Source organism: Aquila chrysaetos, chromosome 20, assembly GCF_900496995.4.
Source record: "Aquila chrysaetos chrysaetos chromosome 20, bAquChr1.4, whole genome shotgun sequence".
Taxonomy (NCBI): Eukaryota; Metazoa; Chordata; class Aves; order Accipitriformes; family Accipitridae; genus Aquila; species Aquila chrysaetos.
The window spans coordinates 2,231,094-2,245,120 of record NC_044023.1 but is presented as its reverse complement, the minus strand read 5'-3'; the positions used below and the strand labels follow the sequence as shown (position 1 = coordinate 2,245,120).

Here is a 14,027-nt window from a genome sequence, read left to right as displayed (position 1 = left end):
CGGGGGGCAGTCGTGTTACACGCTCCTCCGCGGAGCCCTTCGCTGCGGGACTGCCAGCCTGCTGCGTGTTTAATCCTCGCTCAGGGCTATTTTCAGCAACAAAGGAAAAATGGCCTCGCTTTTTTTTGAATTTTGGTTAACACTCGGCATATGTTTGTTAATGCAATTTTCGTTCCAGTAGCATTCGGTGTGCCTAATTTATAGTTATCGTGTTCGATAATTTATCGCCTAAGCAGGAACAAAAGTTAGTTGCGTGCTGTATTGCTCTTTAATTAGAGAATGAATGTCTGCGTTTTCATGGCAATCCTTACACTGTACAAACTAATTTATTAGCAGCGATTTTTTTTCCGTGAGGCTGTGCACTGCCAAAACAAAGAAAAAGACTTTCTATTTTCAATCTGTGATACATTAGTAGTGATCATTTATTTTCTTGCCATATGAATTCAAAGGGATAACGATCAGAGTTTACAACTGTCGTGGCAGCCGTGAGAACTGATCGCACGGCACTATGGATTCCTTGAAGAGCTCCAAACTGGTATGTTTAATCCAGTAAATTAATCGCAGCATCTGGCATAGCAGACACTCAGATTAGGTTTTTAAAAATGGAGGAAAAGGCATGTGAATGTCAAGCGGTCTTCATGCTAAGACACTGAAGACACTTGTAATGCTTTCCCCCCGTCTCTGGCATGTCCTCTGCTCTGACTGAATGTGTGTGCAACAGAGACTATCTTTTACATCCCCCTTGTAGTTTATGATTAGCAGGACTGAAAACCAGAGAGGAAAAGCAAAACTTCTTATGCATCTCTTTTAACATAAAGCCAGTATTTTATTAAAATTCTTCTACTAAGCTAATATTTAAAAAAACATTCTGTCAGTAGAATTATTATTGTGATATTTTGGTATTAATTTGTAAACTAGCTAAGGTAGAATAACTTGCCCAATTCCATTGATGCAAGTGCTCTTCTGCTCTAAGAAATTAATATTTATTAAAGTATATGTAAAAAAAATTATAAATAATTCTGCATCTAGATTTATTATCTAGAATATCTAGGTTTATCCCAGATGTTCACACAATTTTTTTATTTGTTCAACTTTCTCAGTTATTTTTCTTTTCTGCCTAACTAATACTTTTTATTTGATGGGACACTTTTTTCACATTTTTAAATCTATAAACCCATAATTTATTTGTTTGAAAAGCTTTTGCTAAAAAGCTGTTTGTACTTGAAATATGGGTAGTGTAGGTTAGACATGGAAACTGTGTTTAAGCTGGCTAAGTGTCTGATTTGATAAAAATATTTGTAAAACCAGGTTTATTTTATAAGTCTAACCACATGGAGAACATGCTACAATGTTAATTGTAGTTATATGTCATTATTTGTCACAGTCCCAAGCAGCTGCTTGCCAGCTCCATTGAATACATACCTAAAATCAAATTTTTTGTCACTACATACAGCTCTCCAGTCTGCAGTAAAGATGCCTTGTTACTTACAGCTAAGGTCCGATAAGTGCTTTTGTCTTTGAAAAAGATGTGTCCAAAAAAAAATTTTAAAAAATCACTGAAGGTAAGCCAAACTTGCCAAACTTACCAAACTTTGCGTTTGCTCTCTACTTGGCATGTAAACCACCACCCAGGGGGAGGGGGAAGATGTTTGGCTTCTAAGATGGCTATCATAAATGTGTCTCACCATTACAGCAGCTAAACGACACATACACAAAAAAATAAAAAATTGCCATCTCTTTGAGAGCCCTTGTAACTGTCTGCTCTACAAAAGCCTAGTCGAGGTCATTGATAGTGAGAGCCAGCCTTGGCAAACCCAGTGATTTTGGAAGACTTTCAAAGAATGCTTCATGCAGTCCCATGAGAAATCGCAAGCGTGCAATGTTATGGCAGTAGTTAGCACTATGTGCGCTAAACAGGTTGGACCTTTTCAGAGTTACTGAAGCAGCCAGGATGTTTCCAGAGAGTGTGACTGTACAGAATATTGACTGCAAATGGTTTCCTTGGAAATTATTTTAGCTGAAGTTCTGAGTTTTTCTTTATAAAGAAATGAAAACTTCCTACTTTTAAGCCAGGAAAAAGGTTTTGGTGAGGTGAATCTTATGGAAAAAAGCAGGTTTTAATCATAGCTCTAAGTGATCTGTTCAGTCTTTTAAACATAAAATTATGTGGGGAGTGAGAAGTAGAAAGCTGGGATATTTTATTTAGGTTTAGGATTTCAAGATTCATTAGGATTGGTTTGTGGCTTTGGTGGTTTAATATCTATACTAGTTTTTCTGCTGAGGATCTCACAGATCAGTGAGGAAATAAAGTAGTTGGGTACTGGGTTTGATACCGTTCTCAGAAATCCCAGCTCCGCCAGTGGGAGATCGTCGATCTTGTTGCGCAACAGACAGGCAGTATCTTCCACCTGGTAAGGCTGCTCCCTCTTTCTGATCTGGGCTGCTTCTTGAGGGAAGCTGAAATCTCACAATTTCCGTCCTGGAAAAGAAGGGCAAAGTAAAGTGGACTTGTAGGAAATTTGAAAAACCAAGATAAATGTGAACAGCGTGGCACATGAATGACTTCGAATGCAGTTGTTCAGACTTGCTATATAGGGGTATCTACCTTCAGTGCCTGTAAAATCGAACCCCGGAGGGCTGCACTTGATTGCTTCACCAAGAATCAAAGGAAGGTGGATTTCAGCTGTTCTTTAGGTAATAAGAACTAAACATTACTTATAGCTTTTAGTTCAGGTCAAAGGCATCTAGAAACTATGTATGGGAACAGCCTACTCTGGCCATAAACTCTCCCACTGACAGTGGTATGGCAGTGCATGCTTCGTTTTTACCATGGGCACCATAACACCTTAGCTAAGGTAGCAAGTCTTCCATCTGGTCACTTGGACTGGTCCTCAGAAATGTCAGGTAGTTTTGATCTAAGTCTTCCAAGTACTGGAGATGAAGCAGGGTCAGAGACTGAAAAGTCAAAAAGAATAATACATAAACAGAGTGACACATCTGAAAACCAGTGAGTTATAGGTAAGAAGCATCTTGGCAATGGGCTTCTGAATTGCTGATAATCTTATTTGAAATCATGTGTTTTCCGAGTGGAATGTAGAGGATGTTACATCTATGTGTTTTAAAGGAAACAGCTTTCAAGGGATGGTACACAGATCAGGTAATGTAACTGATGAATATGAGTCCTTAAACTTGCCAACAAAATATATTTTGAAAAAAGTAATTTAATTCAATGAAGGACAATGATTGATCAGACTGAGGAATTTATAGTTACCTAAATGGACAGCACTGGGGAAGTACCTTCAAGGAAATTCAGGGTAGCACATGTTAGAGGAAAAATCCAGAATATATTTACATGTAGTTGAGTCGAAAATGTCCTAACCCTATCAAGAAAAGACCCGAGCAGGTCAGACAGTACAAGTCATTGGGTGTAGTCAAATGGAAACTTTTACTGTACACGAAACAAAATCTAACAAATCTAATAACACGGATTTATTTTCTAACAATCTTATAAAATATTACATTTTGGAAAGAATGGGAATGGAATGTGAAATGACAGTTGTGATGAGTCCATTAGAGCTACTACTCTCTTTTTATTGGAATACATTTGGTTTGGTTCAGTTTCGCTCTCCTACCTGCCGTTTCATAGGTATGTACTGAAAGACAGTATTGCTATTTTAGAGGAAATAGAATGGAAGTATGCAATACAGTTGAAGAAGAAAATTAATTCAGACAGTCCTATGTGCACACAAAATAGTAAATAGGGCCTATGAAATTGAAAGGCAACACATAATACTGGGTTTATTTTAGGAGTCTTGTTTTTTCACACAATATGCGTAATATGTAACTTAATTCCACAAAATATTACTGAAATCAGAGCTATGAAGAATATAAGAAATTAGACTCTTATAATGTAGCAAGAAACTCAGAGTTACATTGGATAAATGGAAATTCAGCGTATCAGTCAACACGTGTAAGGCTTATATCAAATGTTCTCCGAGGTAGGAATAAGCTACCTCTCAGGTATGGAGCTAACTGGACACCCAGTCCAGTCCATTACAAGTTTGTGGATGTTACATGTGTATGTTGTGTAATGTACTCTATAGGAAATGTATATTACATTTCTACTGCTTCCTTTTTTACTATTTAGAAAACAGTTTACTTTCAATAGTTACATCAGGATATTTTCCTATTAAACTGTATAATAACATGGTTATACTTTTCCCAGTAGGAGCTGTCATGTAGTTCACAAAGAATCTATATGCAGAAGCAAGCAAAGCAAATTCAGGAGTTTTATAGTAAATTAAGTTTCCTCCAAATTCTTCCTAAGATTATTTTTGGTCTGGTGAATATTGAATATTCCTTGTACTTAACACATTAAATAATCATCAACAAAAAGTGAGAGTTAAAACACTTAGCAAACTGGTCCTACTGAAACAAGTTGTATAACATGATCTTTTTGAACAAACCTTCTAAGTACTTCCTGCCTATAAATTCAACTACTGCTAGAAACAGGACTTTAGATGTAGTAATAGAAAAGCTGATGCCAAGTTAGAGAGAAGTATTGCAGAGAGCTTTTGTTTAAACTAACACAGCTGCTGTCAGTTCCTGAAGAACCACACCAATATTAGTTCCCTTGTTGCTTGTGAAAGTATACTAAGTAAATAAGATCATGAATTTAACAGCAGCAGCAAAAGTCAGATATTTCAAAATATCTGTAGGGACAGAAGCTGAGGTAAACCGTGCTTAGGAACCAGCACTTATTTTACCCCCTTGAGTAGAGCTGACTGCATAAAAACTAATGACATATTTCATTTACAATTTATGGTATTATTTAGCTTAGCAACAACTGGATTTACTGTAAAGTCAAGGGAAATAGCGGTCTCCAGAATGGAGCCTGGTTAGTCATTTAGCTTCATTAGTTCTGGAAAAAATAATTAGGGAGTAGTGCACAAATAAAAAGCACTGTTAAGCTTGGGTATTCAAAATGAGGGCTCCTGGAAGCATCACAGAGCTTCAGTGTTCTGGACAGTTACTGTGGAATATAGTAGTATTTCCTTTCACAAGGATGTTGCATTTTATTTTTCAGGAATGTACTAATTTCCTTCATTTTAAGACAAAAATATTTTGGGGTCTGGTACTCAATAAGAATCCTTTATAGTTTCTTGAGGACTGTAGCTGGTATTGTGCAGGTTGTTCTCTTAGTTTTGAGCTGCAGTATAATTTAGATCTGTTTGGATTTCAGAGATTTCTAGATTTAGTTCACATAATAGAGATGTTGACATTTCAGTGAATATTTATTGTAGTCTCAAACTTGTTAAGATCTTAACCCATAAAACACTGAGAATATTCCAAGTATCATGAAAATCTTTTCTAGCAAAAGTGGGTAAAGGCTGTGATGTTTAATGGGAGATCTGCTGGTGGTATTAACTTCTTACATCTGGCAGCCTGGTTTTAATTTAGCTTGCAGTCCAAGGAACATTAAGAAGTTTGGTGGAAAAAAACAACCCTTCCCATTTAATTCGGAACTTAGAATAGCAGACTCCCTCTACTTAGAAGAGATTCAAGACAGACCTAAATAATAGCTTTCACTTCACTGTAGTTCTTGTAAGAGAACTTATAATTAGTTGATGAAATACCAAGTACAAACTCTGATTATTCTATAGTAATTTTCTTGAGAGGACTTCATCAGCTCTCTCTTCGTGTGGAGAAGTTAAGGGAGCCATACAGACAGCATGTTTGTTATGTCTTTCTGCCCAATACATTGATTAAAGACAGCCATGGCTGTCTTCTCTGGAGATGTTCATCTGGGAAACTAGAAAGAAATGCAAGTTTTTAGCAAGGGCTTTCAGACCCAGGTGCTGCAGAATTTAAATCTTGGTTCTGGCACAGGCTCCATCATTTGCATCAAATCACCTTGTGCCTTAGTTTTCCCAACAGAAGAAATACAGCAATGTTAGAGTACCTTACACCCTGTCCTGGTTTCAGCTGGGATAGAGTTAATTTTCTTCTTACTAGCTGGTACAGTGTGTTTTGGATTTAGTGTGAGAATAATGTTGGTAAAACACTGATAGTTTAGTTGTTGCTAAGTAGCACTTAGCCTAAGTTAAGGATTTTTCAGTTTCCCATGCTGTGCCAGCAAGCAGGTGCACAAGAAGCTGGGAGGGAGCACAGCCAGGACAGCTGACCCGAACTAGCCAAAGGGATATTCCATCCCGTGGAACGTCATGCTCAGTACAGAAACCGTGGGAGTTGGCCAGGAGGGGCGGATCGCTGCTTGGGCATCGGTCAGCAGGTGGTGAGCAGTTGCATTGGACATCACTTATATCTTCTTGGGCTTTATTCCTCTCTCTTCTTTTTATATTCCTTTTCATTATTATTATTATATTTTTATTATTATTTTATTTTACTGTAGTTATTAAACTGTTCTTATCTCAACCCATGAGTTCTACTACTTTTTTTCGATTCTCCTCTCATCCCACTGGGAGCTGGGAGGAGTGAGCAATTGGCTGCGTGGTGCTTAGTGCTGGCTGGGGTTAAACCATGACACACCATAAGTAAGAAGGCAGCACAGGTTAAGACACAGCCTTATTTTCTAGAACCACACATGGAAATTATTTCAAGGTGTTTAGGAATGGGGCAGATTTTAAATGTGCGTGAAGGAACATGTGGCCAGACAAGCTGGAATTTCAGAGCTCATCCATGCCAGATAAAAATGAAGGGGAAAAAAAAAAAAGGAAGCAGTAGCATGAGTAGATATGGAAATTTAAAAAAAAACCCAAGAGATTTTATATTTTATCAGCTAATATATAATGTCAAGGACCTGTTGGAAATAACAAAACTGGAAATTTGTTGGTTTGGTATGTCTTGCCAGGAGTCCAGTATAATGTGATGCTGGGCACTGGTTTATTCACGGTAGTGACAAGGGAATGTGGCAGGAAAGGACAGGACCAACAGCCTAGTGACAGAGGTAAAGGGGAGTGTCCTGCTCAATAGAGTGCCAAAGAGGGATGTATAAACACAGTTGGTTTTCATTCATGTCATCCAAAAACAATTTAAGGCAATAATCTGCCAAGTTTGGTGCCAAAGATCAGGAGGTGGAGCTAGATATCTTTTTGGCTATACAGAAATTGTGAGGGGGTGGGGGGAAGGCGGCTGCTAATACTGTTCCTGTAGCTGCAAGGGAAAACCTACCATTCCTTTAAACTATAATTAGAAACTATAAACATGAGATAGGTTGAAGAAGGTTCTAATCAGAAATGTTGCACAGAACTAGAAAAATAGCATTAAAGATACTAATGAATCTTTGTGTCTATTGGAAGAAAGGGGCCATTTTCTTCTTTTAATTTTGCCATCAATATAGGATCCTACATTCACTTTGAAGGATATTTCAAATTTCTGACTGGATTTTCTCTGGTTTTTGGTCTTTAAAGCAGATGCAACCAAACAGTAGAGAAGGTTTAATTTCTTAGGGTTGCTTCATGCTCCTTGGTTCACATCATTGAAATACACAGCGTTTCATCCTCGTTCTCAAGTGAGGTGATGGAGGCATGAATGGAGTCATGGTGGCACTCTTTGGTGGCAGAACAATGAAACACCATGATCTCCTGATTTCTCATCATGTGATTTAACCACTAGGTCATTTTTTCCTATCTGGAAGCTTTTTATTTTCTTTCATGCCAGATCTGCACTCTTAATTTTCAAGTGGCAGACGTTTCAGGATTTAAAGAAGAGCATAATGGAAGAGGCCAACTGGTATGCTTTTGCTGTCATGGTAAATACTAAAAGGAGGAATCTTCACTCATTCTTAAACATGGGTTTAATTCTTTTCTCATTAGTATTCATACAGCATCAAATGGATCTTCATAAATGAGAAGAAGAGTGAATAAACAGCACATTTGTTTAGGGCAAAGATCAGAGGGGAAAGTAGTGCTGAAGATGCCTGGGAAGTGTTTGTGTATGGTGCAGTGTGGCAAGGCTTCCATGGAGACAGGCAAACAGTCCACATTCATTTTAAAGTCTTTGTACTGAGGATAATGGGCAGCTCGAGAGAAGGAAAATTGAAGAGGGGAGAGTTTGCAAAGTACTGGACCTTAAAGTAATGTCCATGACTAATTGGCTTTTAATTGGCTCTCCTGTTATTGTCATGGAAACTTCTAACTGCAGCAAAAACCACCTGCTTCTCATGCTAAACAAGTCTTTAACTTAAATAATTCCTGACTAATCATAAAATAACTCTGAGGAATTATTTAGCTTTGCATTCATAGACCTTTAACTAGTCTCTTTTAGAGACTTATTTGGAGCAGATCAAACAGCTGTGTGAATATGTACATTGCCCTAAGTATAGTTATACAAACTAAGCTATACTTTATTTTAAAAGTGTATGACTTGTGTTTTTTAACCAAAATGAGGTGTGATTTTAATTTTTGTACTATTTTACCCAAACTGCCAGGGTTCAGGGAACTTGGAATGGTTTCAGTTTTGGCTTATCCCTTACAGGGATCTACAGAGTTTAGAAGGTGTGCATATTTCTGATTTATTTACGACTTTTCATTTAGCATTCAGATCAAATATGTTTTCACACTGGAGCTAAGTGTCTGTGTAGGTTTTCTGAATTCACCTGTCTTTGGTTGGTGCTGTAAGCTGTGAACCCCTATGCAACAGAAATCACATGAATGAACTTTCTATGATCAGTTCAGATTTTAAATTGCTTAATCTCAGGTTTTAAATAGCTTGAACTGTAAAGCATTAAATATAAATTTTTAAAAGTATGAATTTTTAGTAGCTATAATAAAGATGACCAAATATCCTGATTTTATACAGATATAAGAAGTTTGTAGTTAAAGAGCCTCTATAATACTGGTTAGAGTTCTGAGAGGTTTTCTGTTACTGGCTGATGATTTTCATTTTCTTGCCAAAATCACCATCCTCTAGAAAAAAATCATTTTGCTGATGGCAATGTGTTTTCTTGCAGAATCTCTCCATCTTTCTGCACATTGTATATAAATAGGCAAATCTGGCAATGATATTGTCACATGTAGCAGATAGTAGTAGAGTTATGTCTTGCTGTCATGCAGTGCTCTTCCTATGATAATTCAAGCATTTTTCAGACAACTCAAACCTTTGTGCAGACATAGTGAATTTACAGAATAGAAACATGCCTTTTATATTCCATACTGTCCCATTCCAAAGAGCAACTTCTGTAAGCTCAGACTGTTTGGGAGAAATTGTTTTTCAGAAATTAGCTACTCTTAGTACAGGTCTTTACTGTTCATTTGTCAACTGCTTTCTTGTTACTCTGCTTCTTAAAATCTGAGATCAGATTAGAAAAACGTATTTCCTGGGTGGTACCTTGGTGTTCCTGACATTTTTGATTCTCAGAGATTTAGATGCAAAGATCTTCTGTTGCATATTGCTTTCCCATGCCATTTGGGTTGAATTTCTCACAATCCAAATGTTTCTTAGGCTGATCTTTTAGGTTTCAGGTAAGCAAGAATAACAAAAGTAAATGCATTTCTAAAAGGCCTTGTATCTCCTTTGTCTACAGCGCTGACTGTTTTTAAGAGCTTTGAAGTACTGAACGTGCTCCAGTCCATGGCCATGAAGAAAAACATTGCCAACAACTGTGAATCTGTTTATGCTAGGCAAGCTGGCACTAACAACCGAGAATACGGTCAGGAATATTTTCCCTCTTGCACTCTCAGTGCTCTTCCTGATAAGGACACTAGCACAGGGAGTGGTGGCTTTGACATATAGGAAAGACCAGAAGAGCTTTTTATGCCTGAAGGAGTAGTCCTAAATAAATTTGGAAGAAAAACTCCCTCTTTACCATCTCTCTCCTTTAAACCTTGCTCCCATTCTGCACCTTCTCATACCTGATCCTATATGCTCTAGTTGTGCAAGTGCTTGTGCAGCTGTGAACTGGATTTATGAAATGAGTTGTGTTTAAAATATCTCATCCCTCTCATTTTTGGAAAGAAGTTTAAGATTTGGATCAGTGCATAGGCCTAAGAGTTGCATTTTTCAGGGGATGGCAAAATGCAGGGCTGCGACAGCAGTGAGTGGGTCAAAAGACCTTTTGATCAGGTTTTACTGCTGATGGAAACATGTGATTGAATTACGCTCTCAATACATACAGTGGTTAAAGTAAGAATGAGAATTACAGCAACAGCAGACTTGAACATGGAGAAAGGAAACAGAATTGGGGTAGAGATAAAGGCACAGAAGATGAAATATGCAGAAAAAAGTGCTTAAGGGCCAAACACACTCCCTGATAAAATTTGGGATGCTATCCAAGTTCTTGAAGTCTTGCCATTACTCTCCTATCAGTAAATGTTTGGGAAAACCATCCACAAATTAGTTTCTCCTCCCTCCCCCACTGCAGGTCCACATGGAGGATGATAATTTACTTTGCTGTCAGTTGCTCAGTTAACTCAGAGCAGAAATCTATGCGAAGAATGTAGAGAATCTGACCCTGTTGGTGGAAAACACAGATGTCATGATGATGCTACTTGATACAAACTCTTGTGTGTTAAGTGTATTTGGTTTTTTTTAAGGTTCTCAACTTACAAGATGTCAGGAGGTTGCCTTAACCCCTGGAGCACATGCATTACAATACAGTTGTGTTTTGTAAAATCACAGTTGTTTTTCCTATGTGACCTTTGCCTCATTCAAGGCAGGGAATGAATGATTTCTGTGGATGGACAACAACTTTAGAGAGAAGGAAGCTTCTGCCAGGAGGTTCCTTTCTTATCTACTGCAGAAGCTACAAGTAGCAAGTCGGGTGAGACACAGAGGAACAGAATGGATGGTGTCCTCACTGAAGCAACTAAATCCTCCTTTGAGGAAATAGATTCTATTCCTGTCTCTGCCAGAGCCCATGCATAATGCTAGGCAAATTACTTTAGTTAGGCTTTCTACTCATACTTACCATGTTACGTGTGTACAGATAATAATTGGGTCCTGATTTTTTTTTTTGCATAGAATTTGAGACTATGGGGCATGAGAACTGCAGCTGAAGCATGGGATCATGGAAGTTATGATTTGTGTGGTTTGCTCTGAAATACTAGGTACTGTAAACATTTAGATAAGTCAGAGTAGGCACCTAAAATTAGCAGAAAATTTTGAATGTAATCTTTCTAGTCTGGTATATTATACTGTGAAGAAGAGTATGCTAAAAACCTAATAATTCATTTTCAATGTAACAGTTAAGGCCACATTTACAGTTAAGATGAATATCAGTGCGTTAAGCAAGACCCACCTAAGTACAAAATAGGTGCTCTTATGCATGGATACACACACTCATACATACATAAATTTCTTGCAAAAAAATGACTAAGGCAGCTGGATTAAAACTGCATGGGCAGGTTTCATTCTGTGACTTGCAGAATACATTCCTTTCAGCTCTGAAATGCAGCTCAAGACCTCTGAGACTCACTGTTTGGTGTTTTCCTTAACCTTTTTTGCCTTGAAACTTTAGTTTACCATTATTAAAAAACTATTAGTCATTTAGGCTGCTCCATGGAAAATAACATTTGATAATTAGGCTAAACAGATGAGGCAATTATAGTGCTTTTATAAATCCTGTGCCTAGCAAGGGATTATATTGCAAGACAGTAGTTCTTGAGTATATGCTTGATGAACCAGACTGCTTTTTGCTCTGTGTGTGGTATTTTATGGTTAACAGTCACTGCAGTATCCAGGAGAAACATACATCACTTTGGAATTATGTCATTCAGATATTCCTGCCCCTTTATGAATTCTTTTGTGACAAAATAAAGGAAATGATTTCCAGATGTTGTTCCACTGGAATAAAGAACACTATTGCCACACCCTGCTAGCTGAAAATTCAGATATTTGCAGTGAAAGTCTAGAGTTTGGATGCACACAATGCAGACCTAAATAAAGCTAGAGGAATTTAAGTATCACTTGTTCTTGATTGAACTATTAGAACAAAAGCTACTTGCTAAACCTTGCACAAGATTTCTTGGAAGTCTGAATTAAAAACCTGGATTCAACTTTCCACCTAGTCATGGAAATGGAAGTCATAGATCCATTAATCCCTCTAATTTGTCACACAGCTCTGCTCTTGATTTTGCCCTCCTTCCATATTGGAACAATTACTTTAATTTAGTATAACTGAAGTTTGTGTTAAGATGGCTATGTCAGAATTATTCCGAAAGCCCACAAGACTCAACAGAGTGTATGTGGACTTGGGACTGGTGCTAGACCCCACAATAAGGCTAAGCAGTACAGCAGTCTGTGTCTTAAGAGACAATACTGAGGGATATCTGAAGGACCAGAAGGGCTTTATTCCATATTGCACTGACTCACTGACTAACTGTTAGTTAAACAACAATATGGCTAATTTCAGCACAGAGCCAAATACCCTTTGTGGAACTTCCTAATAGGCCATGTGGGTACAGCAGTAATTCAGAGTATCTAGCTATGTTGTAGGTGAATTAAGAAGACTTCTGCTGTTGGTCTTTACCCCATGCCATAACAGCCATTTCAGCTGTTTTCCATAGCAGCTCTTTCCCAGCTAGAACAGAAGAGAGGGCTGGATGGCATTGCCTCGTGTCCTGGATCCAGCCTGCTGGCTGCCACTTCAGGTCTTGAGTCTGCGCCAGGCCACTTTCCGCAAGATACGTTACATCTTGTGGGTGCCTTTCCTCAGGCCAACATCCTCCAACCCCGCTCTAGGACAGGACACAGATCCTTCTGCCTGGAGTTTGCTGAAGACTCTGTATTGGCAAGTCCATTTCAGACAAGCAGCGCAAACAATTTACTTCTCCAGCTTATCAAGAAGTATGGGTCTGAAGTGAGGCTGAAGCTCATGTGAGAACACATTCTGACTCAAGACCGTGCTTTTGCCAACAAAGGTCGGACCAGATGATCCTTGAGGTCCCTTCCAACTGGTATTCTATGATTCTGTGATTTCCAGCCCTCTCTACTTCTAGTCAGGTGGGCAGTCCCATTGGCAAAACCTCTCTCTGGGCATTTTTTTGAGATCTCCTTTTAGCCCAGCCCATAAGAAATAGCGAGAGAGGCATGTGAAAACAAACACCCACCCACCCACCCCCACATAACTACATATGCATGAGTTGTGTGTATGTATTCTCCTAAGTCTGTTTGTCCTTCTTGATCTCCAAACTTTTATTTTTAGAATTTTCTCTCTCCTGGTACCCTGACTTGTGTTTTACAGAAAGATGCTTGAAAGCCTACAACCAAAAACTAATAACTAAAATACCATGAAATTCTAAAACACTGATAGCTATAACTAAGATACTTGATATAAGGCATATAAGCCAGAGAAAGAAGAGCAGCAGAGCTGTGTTCTTATAGATAATTTCCTTCTGCCATTGCTCGTATACCAAGCCCCCTCATGTATTCCTTCACATAGATGTGTGCTATTTAATCCCAAGGAATCCTTCTGTTATCTCCTGCATGCTAAAGTGTATGTCAGTAAAGATCAAATGTCCAGTGATCCTTTTAATGTCTCCTAGATAAAAGTGTTCTTCCTAAACGGAGTCAGGGAGTACTTATCAGCGGGGTGGAGATCCTACTGAATTCAACTGTTAGAGCTTAAAATGCCTGACAAAACAGTTTTTCAGTTCTCTGTTTGATGTATGCAAAACTGCAGGTATCGCCAAACATGCTATAAACTCTGAAAGTACCTATTTACTGGCATGTAAATTCCTTCAGGACTTATTTCAGAACTTCATAGATTTAGAGCCTCATGGATCCGGAGTGACAGAAAAGGAAGATGGCTCATTAACAGCAACAGCGTGCCTTAGGCTGGCTGCAACTTATTTCTGACCAGCTCTTACTAAGCATTTGGGAAAACAGGTCATTAATGTATGTTAACAGGAGGGGCTGCAACCATTGATTTTGCATCCAAGATATTTCTTAAGCTCTCACAGGACAATTGCATAAAGGCCTGTCTAGTCTTTTGGTGTCTGCAAGCTCCCAAGCGCTCCGCATTTGAGAGCTGTCCTGCAGTTATCGCTGAGCCCAGAAGTTCAGAGTGC

At 38.4% G+C, this 14,027-nt stretch overlaps 1 protein-coding gene across 4 annotated transcripts in view; it reads right to left on the bottom strand.

The window, feature by feature from the left end:
• Nucleotides 1–14,027, bottom strand: part of EFCC1 (EF-hand and coiled-coil domain containing 1) — a 58,850-nt gene that overhangs the window by 16,914 nt on the left and 27,909 nt on the right. For all 4 annotated transcript variants that reach the window (XM_029995874.2, XM_029995872.2, XM_029995875.2 and 1 more), the window contains exon 3: nucleotides 2,334–2,479. In XM_029995874.2, the coding sequence (XP_029851734.1) occupies nucleotides 2,334–2,479 (146 nt within the window). The remainder of the gene's footprint in view (nucleotides 1–2,333; nucleotides 2,480–14,027) is intronic.